General features: G+C 45.5%; 1 protein-coding gene across 1 annotated transcript in view; it reads left to right on the top strand.

Annotated features, from left to right (window-relative positions):
- Nucleotides 1–346: 346 nt before the first annotated feature.
- Nucleotides 347–26,253, top strand: part of LOC112545833 (scavenger receptor cysteine-rich domain-containing protein DMBT1-like) — a 58,785-nt gene continuing 32,878 nt past the window's right edge. The window contains exon 1 of the mRNA XM_075935785.1: nt 347–717. Within this exon, the coding sequence (XP_075791900.1) occupies nt 347–717 (371 nt within the window). The remainder of the gene's footprint in view (nt 718–26,253) is intronic.

Raw genomic sequence — 26,253 nt, 5'->3', positions numbered from 1 at the left:
AGTACCTTACTAAATCAGGATCTTTGTGCATTTCATGTTCAGCCTTTGTACTAATGTGAACTAACGTGGCTGTATTTGAGTTGAAAGAAAATATTTGTCACATCTTAGTATAATCACCATAGCGTACAGCCAGTAATATTCTTTAAAAAGTGTAGTGAGTAGAAAGGACCAAAGTCACATTTGTTTTCAAAGTACTGCCAGTAGAAGCAATGCTTTTAAAATGTGTTATTCTTGGGTGCATCAAAAGCTTAGCAAACCTAATGGTAATTATGACCTCGGGCAAAAAAATGGCCATGCTAGCTAATTCTATATTTAATGTGTCAAACAGGGGAACAGCAATACTATCATGTATTCCAACTTGATCAAAGCAACCTCTTCCGGTTATGGAATCAAAAGGCAAAAAGATCTTTACTTGCACATCAACTGCAAAATGCTCCAAAACACTTGGAAGGAAATAATGTATAATGCTGAGGATTATAATGAGGTCAATGAAACACAGTACAGCAGATATAATGTGAACATTTCATTATATGAATCGCCATCCTTCTCACGGCCAGTGACTGACTTTCCATACTATGTTGACCTGAACCAGAACTTATTCCTTCAAGCTTCAATTAACAGTTCTGACCCAAATCTGGTGTTGTTTTTGGACACTTGTGTTGCATCACCTGATCCCAATGATTTTACAACAGCAACTTATGACATTATCAAGAGCGGGTAAGGACTTTTTCCACAATGGTTTACAATGGATCTATGCATGCAGTTCTGTATCTGTTTTATTTATGAAATAAATAGGGACATTGCGAGGTAATTTCAGTTCCCTATGCCAATAAAATGTTTGAAAACATTTTTAACCGATTCTGTCAAGAAATGAGAAATAACCATAGAAATGATGTTTAGACCCTGCAATCATGCAAGAGCAAATCCACTCAAGCATGTTATGTAGTAACTAGGGAGGTGAATTCAGTTGTGATGTAAGCACATTTTTATGGGCTTTTAATTTAAATAAATATTATTCAGCTTAAAATATTTTGACTTTTTCTGCACTGAATGATTTTATCATACTGTTTTTAAAAGGTTTGGTCTTAATACTTAATTTTTATCTTATGCAGCTAAATTCATTTCTAAATTCAACCATCTCAACCAGTGTTCCCTCTAAGATGCGCAACAGCGCAGCTTCACTGGTGATTAATCAGCCCCACTCCGTCAGAGGCTCAGGGCTCCCTGCATGAAGGTGACCCACTGTGTTAGGCTGATTAATCACCTGTGAAGCTATGCTGCAGCACAGCTTAGAGGGAACACTGATCCCAACTATGTATAGGTGAGACAAATATTGGCATGAATATAACAGAAGCAAGTAAAAACTATGATTATTATATAGATAGTTCATACCATGAGATCATTATTATGAGACTAAGATCATTAATTTTTTTTCTGTGAAATATGTTGACAATCTGGCAGCTCTGCATCTTATTCTGAGATAGTAGCTGTGTGATACCAGGTACATTGAGTTCCATTCTATGGTGGTTACACTGAATCAGAATGCATTGGCATGGGATATTGGCAGTGATCAACACTGACAGGAAAATACAGATTCAAATCTTGTGCTGTGATGCCCCTGTGGATAGGGTGATCATCTGTCACCTTATTCCCCACTCTGCATGCTGTGGGGGTGAACTTCATCCCTGCAGTGGGGCAGGGTGGGCAGGCTACCTCGGCTACTCAGAGCTACAGCCACTGGAGCCCTGAGTACTGGCAATTCCTCCCCTGCCCCCTGCAGGGCTGAAGCCCTGAATGCTGGTGGCTCCCCTCCCCCCTGGTGGGACTGCAGCCCAAGCACCAGCAGTGCCCCCTTTGAGCTAAAGTCCCAAGCACTGGCAGGCCCCCCCCCTTGGTGTCCCATATTCTGCATAGGGAAATATGGTCACCCTACCTATGCAATTGATGTATTAGCAATTGGGTTCACTGGAAACATTGACTTTCTTCCTTCTTCTATCCAAAGCAGAAATCAGAGGAGTGAGAGTCAGTTGGCTAAGATGGCACAGAATGGAAGAAGGATTTTATCATTATTATTGTTCATATCCAGTAGCTCTAGAAAACCCAAACAGGCACTAGGGGCCCCACCGTGTAACCATTTAGTAAAGAGACAGAGTCTGCCTTTCAAAACACAGCTAGTAGGGGAAAAAATGACAAGTTTTTGCCTGTTAAAAATCCAGCTGTTCATCACGGCTGAAATGTTTCATGGAGATGTATCAATTCTGAAAGAACTGTCATTTGGACATGTTTCTCAGCTAAGACAAAGAGTGAATCCCAGGTCAAGTGGTTAGGCTGTTCGGGTATGTCTACACTACAGCGCTATTTCGAATTAACCCTTAATTAGAAATAGTTAATTCGAATTAAGCTAATTCGAAATAACGCATCTAGACACAAAAACTATTTCGAAATAGTGTTTTGCTCTTTCGAAATAGCACATCCAAACTGAGTGGACCCAATCAGTTCCATACATACAAGATGGGAAGCGACTGTCTAGGAAGGAGCATGGCGGAAAGGGATCTAGGGGTCATAGTGGACCACAAGTTGAATATGAGCCAACAGTGGGATGCTGTTGCAAAAAAAGCAAATATGATTCTAGGTTGTATCAACAGGTGTGTTGTAAGCAAAACTCGTGAAGTCATTCTGCCGCTCTACTCTGCACTAGTTAGGCCTCAGCTGGAGTACTGTGTCCAGTTCTGGGCGCCACATTTCAAGAAAGATGTGGAGAAATTGGAAAGGGTACAGAGAAGAGCGACAAGAATGATTAAAGGTTTAGAGAACATGACCTATGAAGCCAGGCTTCATGAACTGGGCTTGTTTAGTTTGGAAAAAAGAAGATTAAGGGGGGACATGATAGCGGTTTTCAAATATCTAAAAGGGTGTCACAAGGAGGAAGGAGAAAATTTGTTCCTCTTGGTTTCTGAGGACAGGACAAGGAGTAATGGGCTTAAAGTGCAGCAGGGGAGGTTTAGATTGGACATTAGGAAAAAATTCCTAACTGTCAGGGTGGTCAAATATTGGAATAAATTGCCAAGGGAGGTGGTGGAATCTCCCTCTCTGGAGATATTTAAGAACAGGTTAGATAGACATCTGTCAGGGATGGTGTAGACGGAGCTTGATCCTGCCTTGAGGGCGGGGGGCTGGACTCGATGACCTCTCGAGGTCCCTTCCAGTCCTATTATTCTATGATTCTATGATTCTATGAACTGAAGTTAAGGCTGGCTGGAACCAGTGCCGGCAAGGCATCAGTTTAGGACTTAGTGTGGGGCTGCTGCCTGAGACAGTTCTCAGGGTTCCCCACTTGCTTGTCTACCTCAATGATGGACAGCAAAGCAGTCCTGTCTTGGAGTGCCCTGAGTGCCCGAACTCGGGACACCACAGCACTCGGCCACATGGAGCCAGAGCAGTCCCTGGGCATGCCGGTGCATTTCGTGGGGTCGTTGCTATCAGCCCAGCTGCACTTGCTGCAGGATGCCATCCAGGAGGTCCATCGAGGGGCTGTCAGGATCCAGGAGGCCCTGAGGGAGAGCATCCACCCCAAGGAGCCCTCAGAACCTCCCCGGTCCTCCCCACTGGTGGCTTGTGCCCCATTTCTCTCTCACATCCTTCCACTTACCCCTCCGTAGGCCCCCTTCAAATAAAAGACACGTATGTTCAAAAATAGAAATTGGGTTTATTGAACAAAACTGGGGGGGGGGGGGATGAACCTCTGGGGAGACTGGGAAAAGGAGGGTTGGAGAGGGGAAGAGAGAGGGTGGGAGAAAGGAGGGGAAAACCTGGGAGGAGGGAACTAGAAGGGGGAAGCAAGGGAAGAAGAGGGAGGGGAAGCTCAGGGCTCAGGGTTGGGGGTCTTGCTGGACCAACCTGACCTTCATGCAAACCTGCTTCTGGGTTCATATGTGGCCCTTGGTGGCCAGACTGGCATAGACGACCGCGATCCTCCATCTAGTGTGGAGATCATGGACATTGGGGACCTTCCCCTCAAACCTGAATAAGGTCCATGATCTCCACCCTGGACCAGGAAGGCTCTCCTAGCTGAATTAGGGAAAGGAATATTGTATGTTTTGCTTTCAGACAAGTCACTGCCACTATTTTAAAATCTTTCATTTTCTACAATATTTTAAAGTCTTTCATTTTCATCTTACTACAAATACATATTTTTCTCCGTTTCTGTTAATGCATTTTTAAGTTATTAAAATCTTTGCCTATATGGCATTCTTCACGTTGGCAATTTATTTTTGTGGTTCTGTAAGCATGAAGACTAATTTTATTTATTTATTTATTTATTTATTTAGTTATTTATTTATTTATTTTAGGTGTGTTAGAGATCCTACTTTTGGTACATACTTTTCACCCTCCAGCTCCATCATACGGTTCAAATTCAATGCCTTCACATTTATTAACCAACATCCATCAGTTTACCTGCAGTGTAAAATGGCGGTGTGCAGGGTATATGATTATTCTTCCCGATGCTATCAAGGCTGTGTACCTAGGTCCAAGAGGGATACAAGCTCTTATCAGGAACAAGAGGCTGTTGTTGGGCCAATTCTGCTTCGGAGACATGGCACTAGGAACACGAATTCTGGTAAATGGAAATAATCTTCTCTTGAGTTTAGTATAATGGTCTGTAAATAACTTTACATTTCACTTCACAAAATCTTTGTGTATCAGTTTACTTCCAATTTCTAGCACAGTAGCTTTCTTTTACTTGTTTATCAACAACTCAATTATAAACTAATAGCATCTACAATAGTTCCTTATTTGCAAAATTCAAATCCACCATTTTAATCTGCACATCTAAAAAATGCTACTCGAATTAGTTCTTCAGAAAGAAAGATGAGATGCAATCCATGTCCTTACTATAGATTCATTGATTTAATTATCCGCAAACTGTTAGGCTGTGTCTACACTGGGCCACTTATTCCGGAAAATCAGCCGCTTTTCCGGAATAAGCTGTGAGCTGTCTACACTGGCCCTTGAATTTCCGGAAAAGCAACGATGCTCTACTGTACAAAATCAGCCGCTATTCCGGAAAAACTATTCTGCTCCCACTCGGGCATAAGTCCTTATTCTGGAACACTGTTCCGGAAAAGGGCCAGTGTAGACAGCCCAGTAGTCTTTTCTGGAAAAAAGCCCAGATCGCGAAAATGGCGATCGGGGCTCTTTTCCGGAAAAGCGCGTCTACATTGGCCACAGATGCTCTACCGGAAAAAGGGCTTTTCTGGAAAAGCAGCCTGCCAATGTAGACGCTCCTTCTCCGGAAAAACTGAAAACGGAATAGTATTCCATTTTAAGCATTTCCGGAAATTCACGCCAGTGTAGACACAGCCTTAAAGTATTGTGATTGGCGTGCCTAGGCTTGAACATCTCCAGTTAAGTGAACCCCTAACCTTTCTTGAAAACATTTTCTACTCCCTAACTCTTCTGATAATATTGAACCTAAAATGGCCCTGTTCATTAAATAATCTTTGCTAATACAAAGATGGATCGATGTTTACAATGTCATGCATGAAATAGAGTGAAACTGATTTACCTGACCTGATCTAGAATGATCTATGAATTGTATTTCCTGACCTGATCTAGAATGCAACATTTTTAATTCAAGTTCTCTTGTCCTGATATCTTTGGCAATGACTAGAACAGGGAACAAATTGTAACAGACTTTCTCTTGATTCACAGAGGTGGACTATTCTGGACATCAGGAATACACGGATTCTCATGGGGTTTTTATTGGAAGAGACTCCATACCAGATAATGTGAGATAGTAAAAGCACCAGTGTCTGGCAGCCAGTGCTATCTCAGGCCATGTACCTAATTATTCTGTTTCTAGACTTTGCACTCAATAACTTTTACATGACAATTTGTGCTTCACAGAAAAAGTATGAAAAACTTGCTTTAATAAGTTTACCCTCAGAGTCTACCCTCTGAGTTCTGATAAATTCAGGCTAGAGATGGGCCTGAGGTTATGACCCTACATTCAAGTAATATGGAAAGTTAGGAAAAGTTTGAATCGAGGTCCCAACTCCCCAACCAGCTGCCATTTCCAATAATGGACTGAATCCCTGTCTAATATCTGACTCACCAGCTCCCTCCTCTTAGCCTAGAACCAGACATTGCAGTTCAAGACTCACTCTAGTCTAGATAAACCAAAACTATTGTACCACTGTTTTCATGGTATTTTGCAGTGAGATTTGATAAAACAACTCATGTAATCCTTAGAAAACAACAAACGTGTGTGGAGGAAGAATGATCCAGAGGTTAGAGCACTAACTTGGGTGTGAGTAACAGTCACCACAAACTGCTTGTGGCCCTGGCTGAGTCATTGTGGACCTTAGTTCCCCATCTATAAAATGGGGATAACAGCACTTCCCTACCTCTCACGGGTGCTGTTCAGATATTACCATGAAGGGAGATTTATGAGTACCTAAGATCATTAGCTAGTACTGTGAGTTGGCAACTTTTTACATGAAAAGGGCACTCTGTTATGTGTTTTCTATATTTCATGAATACCTGGCACATTTCAGTCACTGCAGATCATCAACCTATTTAGATGTTAGAGCAAATTTTCCCCCGCATAATCCTCCTTTCAATTATATTCCAGGCCAGTGTACAATATCTAGCAGCTCCAATATTCTGACATGGAAATTATAATGAAAAGATGGGGATAAAATCTGCACGTGGCAGCACCAAATGATCCAAGGTGGTTATGTAGAAGAAATGTTTGTATTTAGTAATCAGCCATGCCCGTAACAGAAATACAGAAAGCATACTTCCAATTACATATGGCACTGCTAAACACCATTTCAGATGTTCTTAAGCATTGCTATTTAAGGTTTAGCTTTTCTTTGAGACAAATGTAATAGATTGTAATAATTTGTAAATTGGGATGATTTTCAGTCTAAATGATTTTCAGTCTAAATGAATTGCACAGCTCTTTGAAATCAGAAGTGGCAGTATATACAAAGCAATATTTCTTTTGGTGTACTTGAAAATAAAATGTCTATGCATCTGAGCTCTGAACTAGCACTTTGCAAAATTCAGAATAGGATCTGTCATAAAGGAACTTTTCCAATCATCAATTTGTGCATCTGTTTTTTTTTTCCATTTCCAAAACAAGGAGGGTAAAATCAGTAAGTACAGTTAAATAGGTTTTTATATGAAAATGTGATATTTCTGTCTTTATCCAATGCAAAACATTATGGAGAATCTGGATATAAGAAGTCAGCTATTTCAATGTTTGACTCAGAAATTTTCTCTCTCTAAAAAAAAAAAATCCATTTTGAGATTGCTGTGGGGAGCAGCCCCCAACTGCAGCTCTCTGATCCCCTGAGTCTCATCATATAAGATACCAGTAGACTATTGCCTCGGAAGAGCCATCCATGGCTCAAGGATCACTGGAGCATATTGTTGCTCTGGCTGTGCCCATCACAGCTCCTCAATGTCACCAAAGGCAGGGTTGCATGGACAGTAGCAGAGCAGCTGGTAATATCAGTGCTACACCAGCTGAGCATATCCCGTGCATTTGCAATTCTGATTCCATGGGGCTCCAGCATCGTTTAAAGGGTCTCAGGCGCTGGCCACTGCCTCAGTAGCCATAGTGGCAGCTGGGAGCCCTGTCAGATCCTGGTGCAGATGCCTCGTTTGTATGCCCTGTCAGTGGGCCAAACCGGACATATATTTAGTCTAATACATGTAACCACTATCCCCTACAGCTATTATATTTCCAGTGTAAGACCTGAATAGAATCTGTTCCTAAATATCTGGTCAAGTATTGTATTTTAAAATATTTATGATTCCATGAAATCCAAGGGTTTTGCTGATGCCAGTTTTTGAAATTTCCAACCCTTCCCCTGAATCAATTGGTTTGAACTTCCCTTATGATGAACAGCACTTCATAGTGATGGGGAAAGCGGTCTGAGAAAATGTTGTATATGAGATGGACTGTGTGCTACTAGTACTGGTGGGAGAAGAGACCCCTTAATCTGTCGGTAGGATTAACAGAAATAGAATGGAACAGTCTGCGAATCTCATGCTGCTCTACCCAGCTTTTGGGGGCAGTTCATGTAGATTTGACTAGCTCATGTACATTTGGGGGCTGGCTTTGTTCCTAGTTTCTAGCTAGTAACCTGCCTTCAAAGATTATTCCTGAAGGAATTCTGTGCTCAAACAGTAAAAATTCTGCACACAACATTTGTGTATTTTATCAGAAGAATACATCATTATGCCAGTTTCAATTATTCTGGGAAATTATTTTAAAATATCTGTCACCAAGACCAAAAATATTCTGATAATATTTTTGACAATAGATCCCTTTTTTGGCATATTAATACAGAGGGTTGAGTAATTCACTTGAATTACAATTGAGATGTATTTTCTGCACATGTCAGGAGCAATGCAAAGTATGGGGAGTGTCAGAGATAATGCAGAAGATGAGATGGGAAGGAGTATGGGAATGAATCTGGAGGGATGTTGGTATGGGTGGCAGGATATTTTTAATGGCACTGTTAGGGCTTTGGGAAGCCTTGCCCATGCAGACCCTGGCTGACCCCAAGCCTCTCCCATCCAGTTAGGCACATCTACCGTGACCCTAAACTCCCCAGCCCCCTGGGTCTCTCCTTCCCCATATGCCCATGCAGCCCCCTCCTCCATTCCCAGGCTCAAAACTGCTACCTGACTAGCTCCTGAGTCCAATCCCCAGCCTGTTCCTCGTAGTTGGTGACTCCCCAGAAGCCATGAGTGGCCCACTGTGTCCTAAACTGGCTTCGTGAACAGGATGATAAAATCCTACCCCTGTGGGAATTCTGCAGCATTGGGCATGCAGCTGGCTGTTCTGGCACCATAGCGGCCTCTGGTGGGCAAAAGCTGGAACCGCAGTATTTGTTGGGCAGAATGTATTTTATGAGGGAAAAATCAAAATTATTCAGGACAGATGAATTTTGCGCATCCACAGAGGCACAGATCTCCCAGCAGAAACAGAAGCTAAAATACATTACAGATTTCATATGAGCAATTGCATTAACTGCCACAGGGAAGTTATCTATTAACAGATGGTGCAGGGAGCATAGGAAATGGGAAAAGAAGTTATTCAGTAAACATGGTCTTCAGGAGGAAAAGTTTTGAGAACCCCCAAGGCTAAATAAAGGCAAATAACAGTACTTCTTGCTTCACAGGGGTGAGTGTAAGCACACTGAGGATTGTGAGTAGCTCCGATACTGGAGTTAAAGGGATTCATCTAATTACCATAACAGGCCAGACTCCACAGGCCTGTCCTGTGACCCATAAAAACAGTCTCATAAGCCTCTTGCTTGTTAACACCTCCCTATGTGGTTTATTACTATTACTACAACTGACACAGTCCTGTGCTGCTGCTCTGTCTAATGTTCATTAGATATCACCTGTCCTCACAAGCTAGATCTCACCCTCCTGGGATCCCTTTCTCCCTTTTCACTACCTTCCCGTGCTACTGCACTATCCCTGCAGATGATGGGACAATTAGTACTTCGCATCCCCATCCTATAAGATAATTAAGTATTCCATTCCTCAATCAAGTCTTCTCATGGTTGGGGGTAGGGCGAGAGGGAAACTAATCAGAGCTTAAGTGACCAGACACCTGAGACAGATTTTGGTTCTTGATTCTGTCAAAGTATCCAATAAACATCATGGCTACGTCTACACTGGCAGATTCTTGCGCAAGAACTCTTTTGCGGAATTGTTCTTGTGAAAAAACTCTTCCACAAGAGCGCGTCTACACTACCATGTGCTTTTGTGCAAGAGATGTGCTTTTGCGCAAGAGTATCCATGGCAGTGTAGACACTCTCTTGTGCATGAAAGCTCTGATGGTCATTTTAACCATAGGGGCTTCTTGCGCAAGAAATTCATTTTGCCTGTCTACACTGCCCTCTTCTGGAAGAGCTCTTGAACAAGAGGGCTTATTCCTCATGGGGAGAGGAATAACTCTTCCGGAAGAAGCCCAGTTTTACAACGCTATACTGTAAATTTACTTCTGGAAGAACACTTGTGCAGTGTAGACAGCCGGCAAGTTTTTGCGGAAGAACGGCTGTCTTACTAGACGTAGCCATACTTACTAGTGGCGCTTCTCTGTCTGTTACCACTTCCCTGTGAGAGAAAGTCTAAGGATGAAGCCTGACTATTGAACTCCCCCGAACACTTGTGTGGGCACAATCATGCTTTTCCCTTTTCTACTTCCTTTTCTAGAACATGCTAGTAATCTCTCTCTATATATATAAAAGTTTTTCCTGTGGAACAAGAGAATGACTTCATAACGTCATCAGCGTCAACAGGCTCTTGGCTGTTCATGCCCCTCGCTGCTGCTGTTTTGGTCTCAAAAGGCGCCGTTGCTGCCAGCCTGGGAAGGGTCTTTCCCAAATGCAGGCGTGCATTGTTTTTCTTTCCCTTGACACAGAACGGGGAGTAAATGATTTCTGGACAAATACACCCCTGTTAGCCAACCTCACATGGGCTCTCTGTCTTGAACACTGGGGACTGGCAAAGCCTCCTGGCACCCTGGCACCCTGGCCTGGACAGATTCTGCCTCCCAAGACTCCTGCCTGCTCAGCTCTGGCCATAGCCTTTTGGGTAACTTGTCACGCAGCTCAAGGGGGCTGCTTCAGCAGGTGTGAGGCCTGTGGTGCAGCCCACTCATGCCAGGGACCGAGATCGGACCCAGCCAGGCCTGTCCTGCCCAACGCAGCCCATGTTGGAAATGCTGCATTGGTGCAAAGGGAACGCCACGCCACAGAACTCCTCCTGAGTGAGTAGCTCCAGCATGTGCTGGTGACCCAGGACCAGGCCCCTGGCTCAGGCATACTCTCCCAAGCCCACGCGAGCTAGACAGGCCTTGCCCCCCCTTCCCCCCCACAAACCTTTCCCTCTCCCCCAGCTGGAGGAACAGAAGCAGTGTGATGCACTTCAAGGAGGCGAGTGAGGGGATTGGGGGTTCAGGGTCTCAGCAGGGAGGTGAGGAGGTTGGGGTGCAGAGTTTCATCAAGGCAATGAGTGAGGGGGTGAAGGGATGGGGTCTCAGCAGGGCAGTGAGTGAGGAGGGTGGGGGGTGGAGGTCTTGGCTGGGGAGGGCAAGGCTGGAGTGCCGCACAGACCCAGCCCCCTCACTCACCACCCTGTCGAGACTCTGCACCCTCAGCCCCCTCACTCACCGCGCTGCCAAGACCCTGCACCTTCATCCCCCTCATTCAGCCCCCTCACTCAATTGCCCCAAGCTGAAATGCCACCCTCCCAGTCTCCTCACTCGCCACCCTCCTGAGACCCCACACCTCCATCCCTCTCACTCACCCCTTCCACTGAGATCCTGCAGCCTCAGCCCACTCCTGTCCCCTCCCCCTGGCCAGACACCCTGCCCCAAGTCCACTCCTGCATCCTCTCCCTGGCCAGACACCTACCCCCAAGAGAGAGGGGAGTTGGTGAGTGTACTGAGCAGGGGACACCGCCACCTCGTGATTTCAATGTTTTTCTTTTGAGATCTGCTTTAAGTCAGTTTCCTTCACTGTCCTTTTTCTATGTTTCACCTTCAGCTTATCCTTCATTTTAATAAAATTATCTGTGTTCTGTAACCTAGTTCACCTCCCTTCCTGGCCCTGGCATTGCTCATTTTCCTGATTTGATTGATTTTTCTACAGCATTGTTCATCTATCTTTGTATTTTGTTTGTGCTATTGATTGAAGAGGACCTATGGAAACTTTAGTCATGACAGAGCTGATTGGAGAACATTCCTTAAATAATTAATTTCACAAATTTTTTGATATATTAATTGTGAATTTTAGATTTTCTTTTCCTATTTCCCTGTCCTGCTTGTAGTCATGAGTGCTACAAGGAATTTGGGCGCACTCTAGTGGATTTTGATGTAAACTATAAAATATAACTTTCAATAGTTTGCATTGAGACAGAAGTCCGATGTGCACGTCACCCCAATATGCCGAATTGATGGACTCTGACCTGTGTGGCAAATTGGTGTGGGATATAGCCCCTTGGTGAGGGACAGTTTGGGTGGGGTGATGTCTACTGTTTGCACCCCACCCTGTGGGTGTTTTCACAACATCTTGGAACCTCCTGCTTACAACACGCAATATGCTTACCTAGCCACGAGCCATAAGCAATGGAATGTCCTTGGTCAGGTTCCTCCCTCAATGACTCCTCTTATTTGGGGACTTTGCCTCCTTTTGTGCAGTTTTGCTTCCTCAGCACACAGCCTTTTTTTTTTCCAGAGTGATCAATAAGTCCATAATCCACTGGAGCACTGACTCAGACCATAGTATGGCCTCTCTTCAGCTCACTTACTGTTAATTCACTCATACCAACCATTCACACTACCCATGATTTGTGACACTGTGATTTATTTCCAATAAAGTACTAGCTGTGGGCCCCATCCTGACCGTGTCTTTTTCCCCCCCCAAGGACCAATGGAAGTTGGGTGAGTTCAACAGCCCTTTGGATTGGCCCTTTGTTTGCAGTATTGTATTGAGCATAGCGATTTATATTGGTCCCTAGGGGGAGAGCTGAGATCATCCAATGCAATAACCTTGCTGCACTCCCCGGTCTGTTCTACACTACAAAGGAAGGTCGAAGTAAGACACACAACTCCAGATACATTACGTATCTGGAGTAGACCTATCTTAAAACCCTATCCACACAGCAGGAGATCCATATAATCCTAATGTTAATCCACATTCCCATTGGCTTCCCTTACTCCTCACGAGGAGTAGGTGTACCAGCACCAATGGGGAACCCTTTGATTTTGATCTAGTGCATGGGTTCCCAAACTGGGGGGCATGAAGAAATTCCAGGGAGGGTACAAGGCAACCCAGCCTCCCCTCCCCCCATCAAGTTTTGCTGCCCCAGTCAGTTCCTTTTTTTCCCCTCTTTTTTCTCAACAAGTTTTGCTACTATTTTTTTGGAGGGGGAGGCGTGAGGGTTTTTCAAAAGTTAAAAAGGGGGCATGATGCCGAAAAGTTTGGGAACCACTGAGTAGTGGGTCTATACTACACCTGCTAAATCGAAGCCAGGAAGATTGACTGTGGCAACGCCTATCTTCTGTGTAGCTTACATGTGCCCCCCCACAATCTGTAGATATTTATTCATCTAAGCAGCATGACATTTATTCATCTAGGCAGTCTGACAGCTGTACAATGGTGTGGGTATAGGGGCACATGGACTATTGACAAATGAGTTAAAAGGCAATTGTGAGAGGAAACTAGAAAGATAATATAGTAAACGTAGGGATTGTTGAGTGGCCAGACGTCCATATTGTTCCTAATGGTGTGGAAATGAACTTGAGTCACAGCTCTCTGAGCAACCATGTATCAAGGAAAGGATGGCATGTGACTGTTGTATGGCGGGCATGTGAGAATGGGATCCAGGATCCACACTCACCACCAGCTTAGTATGAGTGACAACCACTGGCAAATAGCTGGTCAGGAATAAAATCATGTCTATTTGTTTTCCAGTATGTATGCTAGATACTTCAACTATGTTGTTACGCGTGTTTATTCTGTCTGGAGGTTATGTGAAATAGAAGTTAAATCCCAGGATTATTTGTCTGCTTTGCCAACAGTTTATTTTGAATGTATAGTACTTGCTGTGGCGTTGTGTGTTCTTGTGTCATAGCTGTGTTCATTCAGCTAGCCTCTGTATGGGTATGTCTACACTACAAAGTTAATTCAAACTAACAGACGTTAATTCGAATTAACTTTAATAGGCGCTACACATACAAACCACTAGTTCGAACTTAATTCGAACTAGCGGAGCACTTAATTCGAACTAGGTAAACCTCATTCTATGAGGACTAACTCCTAGTTCGAATTAAGTAGTTCGAATTAAGGGCTGTGTAGCCACTTAATTCGAACTAGTGGGAGGCTAGTTCTGGGCCACTCTGGGCACTACCAGGGAAACTTGTCTGCCCCCCTCCGGCCCCGGAGCCCTTAAAGAGACACGGTCTGGCTACAGTGCCCGGGCCAGGTGCAAGCCTGCCAGCACCCAGCCAGCAGACCCTGCACCTGACACAGCACAAACCAGCCACCCGCTGCCATCCAGCCCTCCGCCTCTTCTCGGGACCAGGCTGGCGGTTCCCAGGAGCCTGCCCGGGGCCGAAAGAGGCGGGAGCCCACCTGGTCTAGTGCAGAGATCGTGGACCTCATTCACGACCTCTGCACTAGGCACAGGAAAGTGGCCATCTAGGGCAGGATAGCTGCCAGCCTGGCCACCCAGGAGCAGGTGTGCATGAAAATCAAGGTGGTCCAGTGAGACCACCGACCCTGAGCCCTGAGCTTAGAACATAAAAACATAAGAACGGCTGTACTGGGTCAGACCAAAGGTCCATCTAGCCCAGTAGCTTGTCTGCCGACAGTGGCACACACTAGGTACCCTGGAGGGGATGGACCAAAGACAATGACTAAGCCATTTGTCTCGTGCCATCCATCTCCAGCCTTCCACAAACAGAGGCCAGGTACACCATTTCTACCCCTTGGCTAATAGCACTCCATGGACCCAACTTCCATGATTTTATCTAACTTTTCTTTAAACTCTGTTATAGTTCTAGCCTTCACAGCCTCCTGCAGCAAGGAGTTCCACAGGTTGACTCTTTGCTTTGTGAAGAAGAACTGTCTGTTATTAGTTTGAAGCCTGCTACCCATTCATTTCATTTGGTATCCTCTAGTCCTTCTATTATGGGAACTAATGAAGAACTTTTCTTTATGCACCCTCTCCACACCACTCATGCTTTTATAGACCTCTATCATATCCCCCCTCAGTCTCCTCTTTTCTAAGCTGAAAAGTCTCAGTCTCTTTAGCCTCTCTTCATATGGGACCTGTTCCAAACCCCTCATCATTTTAGTTGCCCTCCCTTCTTCCACCCTCTCTCTTCCCCTCTCCAACCTCCTTTTCCCAGTCTCCCCAAGTTTTGTTCAATAAAGAGAGATTCTATTTTTGAACACACGTGTCCTTTATTTTGTACATCAGGAAGGGGGGCTAGGGAGGGGTAAGTGGAAGGAGGTGAGGGAGGAATGGGGCACGAGCCCCCAATGTGGAGGACTGTGGTGGCTCTGCGGGCTCCTCGGGGTGGAAGCTGTCCTGCAGCCCCCTGATTGACCTCCTCCTCCCCCAGATGGAAGCCTGCGGCAAGTGCAGCCGGGCTGATGGCCGAGTGCTGTGATGTGCCGAGTGTGGGCATTCAGGGCACTCCAAGCCAGGACTGCTTTGCTGTCCCTCATCAAGTTAGACAAGCGAGCGGGGAACCCCTGAGAACTGTCTGTCCGGGGTGGGGGTCGGGTCCCTTTAAGAACAGCTCTCGGCTAGCCTGAGACAGCAGCTCCACGCTCTAAGTCCTAATCTGATGCCCTGCCGGCACTGCTTCCGGCCATCCTTAACCTCGGTTCAGGGTCCACTCAATGTGCACATGCTAGTTCAAATTAGAAAAATCCTAATTCGAACTAGTTTTTAGGTCTAGATGCACTAGTTTGAACTGGCTTAGTTCGAATTAACTAATTCGAATTGTTAGTTCGAATTAGTGCTGTAGTGTAGACATACCCTATCAGTGTATCTGTTCCCTGAGGGAATGATGGTACAAGTCCATTCGTAAGAACATTCCAAGGTAAGAGTTAAAAATCTGATCTCAGAACAATGGTCCAGGCAACTCTGAAATTCACTCTTCACAAATGTTTCCATCAAAGAAACTTGCTCACTCAAAAGTTCAAGGAAAGTAAACACAAGCGCAGAATAATGACTAAACAAAGATTCATGCTGTATCCAAACAGCTCTAAACAATGATGAATGACATTTGTTTGGCACAGATTGATCTGTGTTTTAGTTATGAGAATGTGATTTGCAGTGAAGAACAGTTGCTGGTTAAGCAGGGCTGTGTGACAGTTTGTAAATTCTGTAGATCAGTGCTCTTAAGAAAAGAGCATTGTACATCAGCCAGAAGTGCCAAGTAAACCAGCTCTGTGAAACCCCATTGCAAAACACTTCTCTAATTAATGAATGGAAGTGGGTCAGTTCTCTTCATGTGAAACAAATATTTTCATATAGATTGAGAAAGAAACAGGTATGAAAGGGTAAGTTACCTGCTGAGAAATTTGGGAGAAAAGAACCTCTTCATGGGCCAGCTGCCTTTTGAATTGACATAGAAGACAACAGGCTGCAGGAGTGGACCACAGAGCCTATATTCATATTGATGAGATGTGGCTAGGGAAAGCAAGCTAATGAATTTGCTGTAATCTGTGGTTGCCGAGTCTTTCCTATGGTATTTGTACTGTGAACAAATTAGCCTCAGAAAAGCTGTATCCTCACTAGCTGAAAGAGAAAGGCTGTCTTGTGCAGGCAGCAATTTGTGAAAGAATGATACACAGAGTGTAAAATAAAATATGTCATCAAATGTGTCAATAAACATGTTTTATTGATCTCCAGGAAAAGGGGCAATATGCTGTTATAAACTTGTAATATATATGTAGTGGAATGGTTAATGTAAGACTTACTTGTGCCTACACCAGCATTATTGCCACCTTTATGGGTAATGGATTTGTTTTGTTCTCACTGCTTTTAATGAGCTTTTGTTTTACTAATGCTATTGTATGGCTGCTGCAACATTTTTGCTTGTTTTTAAAATGCTTTGCGAGAAGTAGCACAACCGTTATTTTGAATGAACTTTAATAGCGTCTACACAGCCAAACCACTATTTCAAAATAAATTCGAAATAGCGGAGCACTTATTTCGAATTTGGTAAACCTCATTCTATGAGGAATAACACCAAATTCGAAATAGCTAATTCGAAATAAGTGCTGTGTAGACACTTATTTTGAATTAGGGGGCCTCCAGCTCTTCTCAGTTTCCCCTGGTGGCCACTCTGGGCACAACCAGGAAAACTCTTCTCTCTCTCAGCCCCGGGGCCCTTAAAGGAGTAGAATCTGGCCACTGAGCACATGTAGGAGCCGGGCCTGCCAGCAACAGCAGACCCTCATTGGCCGCCGCACAATGGCAGACAGTGGCAGCCAGCCGTCCCCTGCCCAGTCCCCCAGCACCCAGGGGCCAGCCAGGGGCCATAGACGGCGCACGCCCACCTTGACTAGTGCGGAGATCATGGACCTCCTTGAGATTTGGGGGGAGGCCCCCAATGTCCATGATCTCCGCACTAGGTGGAGGAATGAGGCCGTCTATGGCCACATAGTGGCCACCATGGCCCACAAGGGACACAGGTGCACCCAGGGGCAGGTGCGCCTGAAGGTTAAAGAGCTGTGGCAGGCATACGCCAAGGCCATCCCGGGTGGCGCCACAGAAGGGGCTGACACCTGCCCCTACTTCCCCGCCCTCAACCGAATCCTGGGGGGGGGGCTGGGCTGTCCGCGCCAACACAGGGGGCAGAGAGCTGGGAGCTGAGGGCCCTGACCTGGGCACAGCAGAGGGACCACCACCAGCTGTCCCGGCACTGGAGTTGGCAGGGTCGTCCGGGGAGGTCATAGCAGGTAAGTGCCAGCACTGTCCCCTACCCAGTGGGGAGGCAGAGAGGGAGACCAGGGACTGCATGTGTGGGTCATGCCTCCCACGGATCATGCAGCCACTTGTGCACGTGCGGGCACGTGCCATGCCACCCTTGGGCAGGTGGCTCCAGCTGCATGCCACACAGGGGCTGTGGCCCGCTAGCCACACATATGTGTGAAGAGACCCGACACGCTCCCAGCCTCATAGACTTTAATGTCAAAAGGGACCATTATGATCATCTAGTCTGACCCCCTACACAATGCAGGCCACAGAATTTCACCCACTCCTGGAATAATCCTCTCACCTATATCTCAGATACTGAAGTCCTCAAATGATGGTTTAAAGACCCCAAGATGCAGAGAATCCTCCAGCAAGTGATCCATGCCCCATGCTACAGAGGAAGGTAAAAAACCTTGGGGCGGGACACAGCAAGACAACCTCCCTTCACATGCCCCCTACAGCGGCAGGGAACATCTCTTTTCCCACTCCGGCCACACTATACACAGCACAGGGGCAGCTCCCACTCCCGGGCAGAGCCGGACATGCTGACCATGGCCTCTGTGCAAGCACATTGGCTCTGACAGTGCAGGGCACGGTCACCCTCAACACACAGGGAGGGCTGGGGCATCATCCACTGTGTCCCCAGGGAGAACTGACCACTTCTCTTCTTTCTCTACAGCTGCACCAGTTGCTCGTGCAGGGCGCACCACCCTGCCTGGGACATGCTCTCGCACCTGCGGCCTCAGCAGGACCACCACCATGCAGCAGGGGTATAGAAAGCAGGCCCTGCGAGCCCAGACCCGGATCATGGAGCAGCGGGCGCAGGACAACCGGGAGTTCCAGTGGGAGCTGCTTGCCTAGGGTCGTGCCATCTGTCACTATCTGCAGGCCCTGGTGCAGAGCATGCTGCCCCGTGTTGGTCCTGCACCTGCTGCCCCCCCAGCTACTGTTCCTCCTCCCACTCCTGCCCCCTCTCCCACCTCTTCCTCCTCAACCTCCACACCCTCCTCCTCAATCTCCACACACCCCACCTCAACCTCCACACCCTCCTCCTCAATCTCCACACACCCCACCTCAACCTCCGCACCCTCCTCCCCATCCCCCCGGGGACGCCGAGGCCCCCTCCCCCATGGTGCTGAGAGACAGTTGGACCGGCGAGACCCCTACCCCTGAGCGCTGAGCTTCCCCTCCCCCTTCTTCCCCTTGATTCCCACTTCCAGCTCCCTCCTCCCAGTATTCCCCTCCCCTCTCCCACTCTCTCTCCTGCCCTCTCCTGCCTCCTTTCTCCCATCTCCCCAGAGTTTCATTCCCCCTCCCCAGTTGTGTTAAATAAAGACAGTTTCTATTTTTGAAAATACGCGTATTTTATTTGACATCAGGAAGGGGGGGCTAGGGAAGGGTAAGTGGAAGGATGAGAGGGAGGAATGGGGCACAAGCCCCCAGTGGGGCAGACCGGGTAGACTGTTAGTGCTCCTCAGGGTGGAAGCTCTCCTGCAGGGCCCCCTGGATCCTGACAGCCCCTCAATGGTCCTCCCAGATGGCAGCCTGCAGACAGTGCAGCCAGGCTGCTGGCAACATGTCCACAAGATGCAGCAGAGTCCCCAGGGGCAGGTCTGGTTCCATGTTGCAGAGTGCCATGGTGTCCCGAGTGAGGGCAAGCAGAGCACTCTGAGACACAAATGCTTTGCTGTCCCACAGCGAGGTAGACCAGTGTAGCCCTTCTGCCAGGCCGAGTAAATAGCAGCAAGGGCCGGGTTCAGTATCTAGGGGTCTCCTCCCAACAAGGTAATACAACACCGTGACCTGGGAAATCTTACATACCCCTCTGGGTGCCTCAAAAGAGGCAATTCTTCCCCTCTCGCAAGCACAGAGCCTCAGTATAGTAGCAAACCTTTAATAACATGAGGTAACCGACATCAGCATTAAATTGGGAAACACCACAACTCGGATTTACAGACCAAACATGAGCAAAGGCCCTCCCCCCAGCCACAAATCCCCCCCAAAGTCCCAAAAGTCCAACACCCCAAAAGTCTCTGCCCCGGGTTCGTGAAGCCCCAGGGTTCAAAAGTTCACCCGGCAGGGTTTCACCATCCCAACATGGAGGGGCGGGGATCGATACACCTTACGTGGTCCGCTGGTGGCTCCGCCGATGGCTCCACCTCTCCGTGGGGTTCTGCCGCCGCCATGAGTCACTCCGCCACACTCCACCTGCCGTCCAGTGAGCCGCCTCCACTGTCCGGCTCCGCCAGCCATCTCGGTCCACCCCCTGGCTGCCAGCTGGTTGCTCCTGCCGCTGCTCCGCTGGCTGTCTGCTGCCTCTCCTACCGGCCGCAGGTCGTCCCCGTCAGCTGCTCTGCTGTCCGCCTGCACTCAGCAGTCGTCCCGGCAAACCGCTCTGCTGTCCACCTGTGCTTGCTGGATGTCCCTTGCAAGCTGCTCTGCTAGTAGCTCAGCACCAGGCTCCCCTCAGCAACAGTGATTTCAGCTCTTGTCCACAGCACAGCTCCAGGCTCCCCAAAGCAATTTCAGCTCTCGTCCACAGCACAGCACACAGTGATTTCAGCTCATAACAGAGGAGCCTTAGCGCTAGTGCTCCACTGGCCCACAGTGACGTTAACTCCACAGCTCACAACTAGACTCCTAATGGAATCCAAATTAACTCTGATATCCCACAGTGGAGGGGGTGCAATCAGTGTTGTTTAGGCCCTCAGACAGGGCCTCACTACCAAGTACAAAGACCTACCCCCAACCTCTCTCAATTTGACTGGGTTTGGAACCCATGCCCCTTGTCTAGCGAGTGCTACTTAGTTTATGGTGAATCCCTCAGTCATAAACAGTTCTACCATTCCATTGTCCTTGATTCGCCTAATCAGGGTAACAACACTTTTATCCCCCCTGCTTCAATAACAGAGAGACTGGGGATCCCACAGTAGCCAAAGTGACCATTTGGGCTGCTGTGAGCACATACTAGACAGGGTGGATGTGTCTGTGCAAATTGGGCTCAGCCCCTGAAGTCTCTTTGCACCACTTGCCACAGTTCACCACCAGATGTCAGGATAGAGTTTACCCTGACCCCGCTTACATCAGCAAGCGGGGAACCCTGAGAACTGTCTGTCCGGGATGGGGGGTCAGGTCCCTTTAAGCACAGACCTCAAATAGCCTGAGGCAGCAGCCCCACACACTAAGTCCGACTCTGATGCCCTGTCGGCACTGGTGCCGGCCAGCCTTGCCTTCAATTCAGGGTCAACTCAATGTGGACGCGCTATTTTGAATTAGAAAAACACTATTTCAAATTAGTTTTTGTGTCTAGATGCGTTATTCGAATTAAGTTAATTTGAATTAGTGCTGTAGTGTAGGCATACCTACAGATGTAGGTGGGGTATAACTGAATCATAGGCTACGTCTAGACTACATGCTTTTGTCGCCAGAGGCATGTAGATTAGGCTACCAGGCATAGGAAAATGAAGCGGTGATTTAAATAATCGCCGCTTCATACATTTAAATGAATGAGAATGAGGTTTACCTGGGTGGTCGACAAATGCCTTTGATGTCGACACCCGAACGTCCAGACTACCGCGCTGAGCCGACAAACAGCTGATTGGCTCAGCGCGGCAGCCATGTAAATTTAAATGAAGCGGCGATTATTTAAATCGCCGCTTCATTTTCCTATGCCTGGTAGCCTAATCTATATGCCTCTGGCGACAGAGGCATGTAGTCTAGACGTAGCCATAGTGATCATTCTGCTTCTTCCTTTCTAGTTCATTTATTCAGGCGTCTACCACATTTCTACAGGCATTTCAGGAAGGGAACTTTGATTGACTTCAGGTGCTCAATGTCCTGGGCCCTGGATAGCTAAAAGATGTCACAAAGCTCCAGCTTGGAGACTGTGGTCACCAACTCAGTTCTTCAAGCACAACATTCATCGGGACAGGAGTCAGAGCTTTCTCAAGCATCAGTCCAAGACTGTGTGAAGAGCTCCCTAGGTTACATAAACCTCCAATTTGACCATGTTGCATAAGTAAAGCACTAGGCTAGAGTTTCCCACATCTGTCTAGTGGAGCTATGTGTTGGCAACCTTTCCGTGCACTCTTCTGGCTGGAATAAAGCTATTTACTGAAAACATTGTGTTGGACTTATTTACGTGTGGAACCCTCACCACATTATTTTAATACATAAGGCAAAGATGGGAAAAACCCAAACCTCTAAATCCAGTCTCTTACAAACTGTGAAGTGTTGGAAATCTAGAACTGAACTTTGCACCTGAATCCTCTCTCTTGGAACTGCCATACTGTATCCAAATATATAGTCCACTTATGGCTCACCATCCAGTGACCGGTACCAGACGCTTCATAGGAAGTTTCAAGAAACCCTGCACATGGGAGTTACAGATGTATAGGGTTTTGGAAACTTCCTTCCCTATGACGTTTCCCCTCTGCTATGAATTGTTCAAGGGTGTTTTATGTTCCACCAGATCAGGCAGATTAAATTTTTCATGTTGTCATATGGGACTAATAATTTGGTGCAATAAATGGACTCTTTTAATGAACTCTTACAACACAGCGTGTATTAAATGACAAATTGAGTGCATTGTTGTCCTAGAGCATGGGACTAGTAGAAATTAGTAGGTTAATATGCCAAAAAAAAAAATCATGAAGTACCTACTGGTTTGTTTGCTGTGTGTTTCAGGTAATGTCTAACCTGATTTTGAAAGTAGTACATTATTAACCAACTTCAAATAGAGATGTATTGTATAATGACGTCTGCCACAGCACTACTGTGAGACCCATGCTGTTCATGTTCAGTTTCTTATATTGTACCATCTATAAAATAAACAGCAGGTTCTTTAATTGGTGTGAATCTCATTGCCATGTGGGAGGTTCTATACAGGTTTGGGAGTTGCCATTGGATTGCTATTGTAAGGGTTTTGCCCTAGGAAGAATGTGATGGGGAGTGAAGAGATTGGCTGCATCAGAACAGAACTCAGGGGATATTTTTATTTTAGAGAGTTTAAATTGGGGTAGCTCCACTCCACCACCTTTTTCCCTTGAGGAGAACCCCATTTTTGTTCACTGGCTCTATAAATAAAGGCACCTACACTAATACTGTGTGGGGGACATGAGCTAACCCTTTCACATGGCATCTGTATGCACATACCAACATTAAGTAAAGCTTACAGAGATTCTAACATAGGGTCTTGTGCAACACCCACCGAAAGAAACTGGACATCTGGGATATGCTTTAGAAAGCCTCATAGATATTGCAGTGCTACAAAAACATCAGCTTTGTAATGCTTCAGATTATATTTAAATTAAAAATATATATTATATAATTATATAAGCAAAAACTTTGGGGAAAGTGGGTTCTTGCCAGCAATGAATCCTTCCTGACCCTCCTTTCTTGAAGTTGTTGCTGGTGCATTTGCAGCAGGACATGCCTTTGTGAGAAACTGTCTTTATGCTGTCTGTAATCTGTGCCTGCTGCAGAGTTATTAGTGATTGTACTACATACTTATGCTCTGTCCCATGAATTTTTGTGTTAGGATAGATGAGTTTGAGTTACAGTTTGCAAGGCTAGGAAACTCTCCCCAAAAGCATGGAAGATAATTGAGAGCTAAAGAGACTTTCTGATGAATGATTCCAGTGAAAAAAGAGAAGATTTTAGAATAAGGGGAATCTGAACATGAAAGCTAACTTCCCTAAACTGTACAGTAGTGGAATAAGGCTGTTTAATGACTCAAGTGATGGCAGCCAAAAATACTGAAAGGAAAGAAGACTGTGGATAGCATATTGAGAAGTGCCTCTGTAATTTGGGAGTACAACTTTCTGGTTAATAGAACATCGATTTCTAAATGACATGGATGCTTTTGAAATCCCACTCTATATACACAGGCTGTTCTTCAACAAGCAACTTAGTTGAAATATACAGACTGTGGGACTTGGATCATGGCTAGGTGCTCAGTATCGCAGCTCATATTCACTTTCTGACTTTATTAAATGCTGTGTCTAAAGTAGATCTGAGACCTCTTTACTGATGCTTCCTATAGTGATGTTACAAGAGAGTATATTTTAATCAACTTATTTCATGCTTTTCTTTCCATTTCTGTTCTTTTCAATAAAATCTGCTTTTAAGATAACGGCTGCTATACCTTCTAGATGGTTAATTTCAGATGACTGCTGAAGGGCTCCTTGGATAGAGAGAAACTGATCTCTGACAAATGCTGGTAACAAACAGTGTGAGAGCAAATAAAGCCCAAGGAGCTGAAGGATGCTCGACACCTCAGGACCCACATCTTGAATGAATCTTCCAAAATAAGGATCAAGGCTTCAGAAATGTGTTGCCACAGCCAAGTCATGAGGGACGTGGAAAAAAAAGAAAGAGGTCAGTGATACACGGAGTGAAAGATTTAGCCAGTGAAAAGGTGAGAGATTGTGCCAGTACAATAGCTTCAATCAATATTGAAGTTGAGCAACACACTGTAAATAGATTGATGCTGGTTTAAAGCAAATAAAGGAAGCATTTCTTCACACAATGCACAGTCAACCTTCAGAACTCTCTTTGCCAGGGCATGTTGTGAAAGCTAAGACTATAAGGGGTTCAAAAAAAACCTAAATAAATTCAGGGAGGATAGGCCCATCAATGGCTATTAGCCAGGGGGGCAGGGATGGTCCCCACTGGGATTTCAACAATTTCTGCCCCACTTGATCCACTTGATGATTGCTTATTCTGTTCATTCATTTTGGAGCACCTGACACTGGCCACTGTCAGAACACAGAATTATGGGCTAGATGGACCCTTGGTATGACCATTCTTATGTTCTTTTGCTCTTATGGCATGAAATCCCCATAAGGACTGGTAGATCAGCTAGTCCTTAACTATACAGTATCTTGTGTCTTTCCCACACTGCTGAAAATGTGTATTACTTCTTTGTGTGCATATTTCCTTACTACTGCTTACGTAAATCAACTGTTATTAAACTTCTAATTCCATTTTCTAAACCTCACAATCTAATTTTAGGTAGGACTTGCCTATTCTAGAAAGCTCTACAGGAATACTTTAAGGCATAGAATCCACCAAGGCATGGATTCAGCAATATATCTGTAAAGGGGTATTCTATCAATATAGCTATTCCCATAAAAAAGGAGTAATGATTATCCCTGAATTGTCACTTTGCAGGTGTAACTGTGCGTAACTGGAAATTTACCGGTAAAACTATTCTTGTAAAAATAATTGCTGTAACTGAAATAAAACTTTTATATGTAGACCAGACTTTAGAATGTGTAAATGTTTTTTGAGGGGGCCTAGGGCCTCCTATGAGGTACTGAATCATTGAAGGTGTGGGAATTGAAGACACACAACTAAGAGGTCATAGAATCATAGAATACTAGAACTAGAAGGGACCTCAAAAAGTCATCAAGTCCAGTCCCCAGCCCTCATGGCAGGACTTAGTACCGTCTAGACCAGTGTTTCTTAAACTATGTTCCACAGAACACTGGTGTTCTGTGAACAACTTGCAGGTGTGCCGCAACCTCTTCTTTGTTTTTGTTACTTCTTTGCTTTTGACTTTTTTGTCTGACAACAATTTATTCTGAAGAAAATTTTCATAGGTGTTCTGCATAAAAAATATATTATTGTTTGGTGTTCCATGGTCTCAAAAAGTTTAAGAAACACTGGTCTAGACCATCCCTGATAGATATCTGTCTAGCCTGCTCTTGAATATCTCCAGAGATGGAAATTCCACAATCTCCATAGGCAACTTATTCCAGTGTTTAACCACCCTGACAGTAAAGAAGTTTTTCCTACTGTCCAACCTAAACCTCCCTTGCTGCAGTTTAAGCCCCTTGCTTCTTGTCCTATCAAGATGCATGACTTCTTCCAGAATCATGATTCATATTCTTAAAATGTTTTCTTTTCCATGTATTTGAGATATTCTGGCATATCTTAACTTCTGAATGTTTGTCTTTGCAACTTTGACATTCCTTTCAAGCTACATTTTACTGTGATGTAGTAAATACTAGTGCATTTATTATAGTAACACTATAAACTAGTCTATAGTATATTTTATTTTGCAATATGTTTTAGTGGCTAGTGTCTTACACTAGGATGGTTTCAATTACACTCCTGCTGGGTTCAGAAAGGTCATAGAGGTTAAGGTCAAAAGGGCCCACCAGATAAGAACATGAGAACGTCTATACTGGGTCAGATCAAAAGTCCATCTAGCCCAGTATCCTGTCTGCCAACAGTGGCCAAAACTAGATACCCCAGAGTCTGACCACCTGTATATCACAGGCCCCCTCCACCAGTACTCCACATACTAAATTCAATTGGTCAAGCTGTAGCTTCTTGGATTTCAGAATTAATATCCACTGATTGCAAAGATGGCTTAGTTAGTCCAAGCAATACCAGTGAGCATCTTACATATAATGCTGACACCCAGTATCAGAGTATCAGACATCCCACTGCCCTCCGCTAGCTGCTGTGATCAGTATGTACTAACTGTAGTCTTCTATTGGGCTTCACATAATAAATTAGCTTTTATATAGCACATTTTATCTATGGACCTCCTAGCTCTTTACAAAGGAGAGTAACTTTCTCCCTGCTTTACAGAAGGGGAATCCAAGCCACAGAGTAGTAACTGTCCTAAGTTCTCTCACAGCAGGCTAGCAGCAGAATCAGGAACAGAGCCCCAAGTTGCTATTTTCAGAGCTAAGAAATGTAGCC

This window comes from Pelodiscus sinensis, chromosome 8 (assembly GCF_049634645.1).
Source record: "Pelodiscus sinensis isolate JC-2024 chromosome 8, ASM4963464v1, whole genome shotgun sequence".
In the NCBI taxonomy this organism is placed as follows: Eukaryota; Metazoa; Chordata; order Testudines; family Trionychidae; genus Pelodiscus; species Pelodiscus sinensis.
Note: the sequence above shows the minus strand (reverse complement) of the source record. Positions and strands in the feature narration are given on the sequence as shown.